At 35.1% G+C, this 2417-nt stretch overlaps 1 protein-coding gene across 1 annotated transcript; it reads right to left on the bottom strand.

Annotated features, from left to right (window-relative positions):
- Positions 1–209: 209 nt before the first annotated feature.
- LOC147791251 (uncharacterized) lies at positions 210–1004 on the bottom strand. Its single transcript, XM_087126600.1, has one exon. The coding sequence runs from the start codon at positions 1002–1004 to the stop codon at positions 210–212; it is 795 nt and encodes a 264-aa protein (XP_086982726.1).
- Positions 1005–2417: the final 1413 nt, after the last annotated feature.

Raw genomic sequence — 2417 nt, 5'->3', positions numbered from 1 at the left:
TCTGCTTCATTCAGTTCTCTATAAATATCTTCTAGAGACCTGAATTTTTTCGGCATCGATGAGCTTGACAATGATGCATTTGAGGTATTGTCTGGCGTTGATAAATTTGAGAGCACTATTCCTCGACCACAAATGTCTATTGCAGAGTTATCACCGAAGCGTACCTTTCAAACAACAGATGTGGCGAGCTCACGAAACACCCTTCTTTCTCATGACATATGGTTGCTTGCTCTAGTATCTAGGTACCAGGAATTTTTAGTTCCAATATTGGCTGATGACGGCACTATAGTTTCATTCAACATCACAAAATTAGGGTCTTTGTCATGTGTGGTTTTAATTTCACACGCCTCTATCATCAGCAATGAAGACTCCTCATCCTTTTGCATCTCTATCAAGTTGAGTTGTTCGTCTTTTGTGGAACACTCTGATGCAAAGTATCCCATTTGCTGACACCTGTAACGTTTAATTTTACTTTTTTCAAATTTCTTCTTTTGAGTTTGCGAATCTCCTTCATCTCCTCGATGCCAGTCACTTCTCCCACGGCCTCTCCATCTTCCACGACCCCGTCCCCTGCCTCCTTTGGAACTGCCTTGATCCTTCCATTCTTTCTTTGAGGATTTTGCATTCTCTCGTTCCTTCCATTCTGCATGAGTGAGGAGAACGGTTTCATCCTTTTCTTCAAACCCTTGCAACCTTTCTTCATGTACCTTGAGTGATCCAATAATCTCATCAACGGATTTCGTTTTGAGATCACTGAACTCCTCAATCGTTGAAGTGATTTGAAGAAACTTTGCAGAGGTGGATCTTAGAAGTTTCTTAACTACTTGGATATCATCCACAGTATTGCCGAGCCCTCTCAATTTGTTGACAATAATGGTGAGTTTTCCTGAATACTCATCAATACTTTCTGAATCACCCATCCTCAACGCTTCAAACTCCTGCCAAAGAGTCTGCGTTCTAACTTCTTTCACTCTTTCCGCACCTAGATTAATATTTTTCAACATGATCTCTTTTTTTGTTCTTTATTGTTCTCTTTTTTTACTCCTCATAGTTAATACATAGGCGCATCGACCCGTCTTTCTTTTTCACAACAACATCGGCACACACCAACAAAATAAATTAGGTCGAATGAAACCCTTTTATAGTAAGTCTTGTAGTTGTAATTTTAGTTCCTTTAATTCTATTGGAGCCATGTGGTATAGTGCTTTAGAGATAGGTCCAGTTCCTGGTTTTAGTTCTATCCCGAAGTCTACAGCTCGTAAAGGGGAAACTCCTAGTAAATCCTCTGGGAAGACACTTGGAAATTCGTTTACTATGGATACCGTATCCATTGTTTTCTCTTTTCCTTTTACGTCCACTGTAACCTAAAAATAGCAACTAAAACTTTTTGAACAAACTAACATGGCTTGTACTTTTAACTCTCTAGTGATGAGGACAAACGAGTGTGCCGTTTTATAACTTAGGGCATCTCTGACTACGTTTGCCTTTCCAGGGTGGTACTGGATATCTATATCGTAGTCCTTCACTAATTCCAACCAACGAAATTTTTTTTGGGTGAAGAAATATTTTAGGCTATTGGTGGTCTGTGTAAATTTGGGTCTTTTCTCCATACACGGAGTGTCACCATATCTATATTGCTGTAATAGCCCAAAAATAAATAAAGAAATAAAGAATAAAAATAATTATAAAAATAGTTAAAATTACAATAATAAAAAAATAAAATTAATTAATTAATTAATTAAAAAAATAAAAAAATAAAAAAATAAATCTTTCCCCATCTCTCTCCACTGACCTCTTTCCCACAATTATTTGTCCTCTGCCCATCTAAGCTGGAAAAAAAAAAGAAAAAAAAAAAAGAAAAACCTGACAAAAAAAAAAAAACAGAAAACAATCATCTTGAGATTTGAGAAGAAGTATTTGAATAGATTGCAGATTTAGAGATCTTTGTCCGTTATTACGGTAAAATTCTATCTGAGAACTCCTTTTCCTTTATAGTTATGCTTATAAGAAATTAATTTAGGATCAAATATTCTTTCCTATCTTACCGTATGTAATAATCAGATCCCATGTTCAATTAATTAGATTTCTTTTTAGCATCGGAAGTTATAGGAAATAAGGTTAGAATCAATATAATTTTAGCTGGCAGATCCATAAATCTGTAAGATAGTGGCCAAATTAAAATTGGCCAATAATATCGGTCGAAAATAAATATAGAATTAGAGTAATATTTATTTACAGATGTTTACAAAACTGAGAATCTATTTATAGAATGGGAATGAAAATAATTACCATGAGAGAGGAGGGAAGATTGAGGGAAGATTTGTTAAACAGAATTTAAAACTATAACAGGAGATATCAGAGGGCATGAAACTCCATTAAATTCTGTCTAATAGTAAATATCATAATTTCAACAAGGT

Source organism: Cucurbita pepo, chromosome 9 (assembly GCF_057944985.1).
Source record: "Cucurbita pepo subsp. pepo isolate OVF chromosome 9, ASM5794498v1, whole genome shotgun sequence".
Taxonomy (NCBI): domain Eukaryota; kingdom Viridiplantae; phylum Streptophyta; class Magnoliopsida; order Cucurbitales; family Cucurbitaceae; genus Cucurbita; species Cucurbita pepo.
The sequence above is the reverse complement of the archived record's forward strand: the minus strand, read 5'-3'. Positions and strand labels throughout refer to the sequence as shown.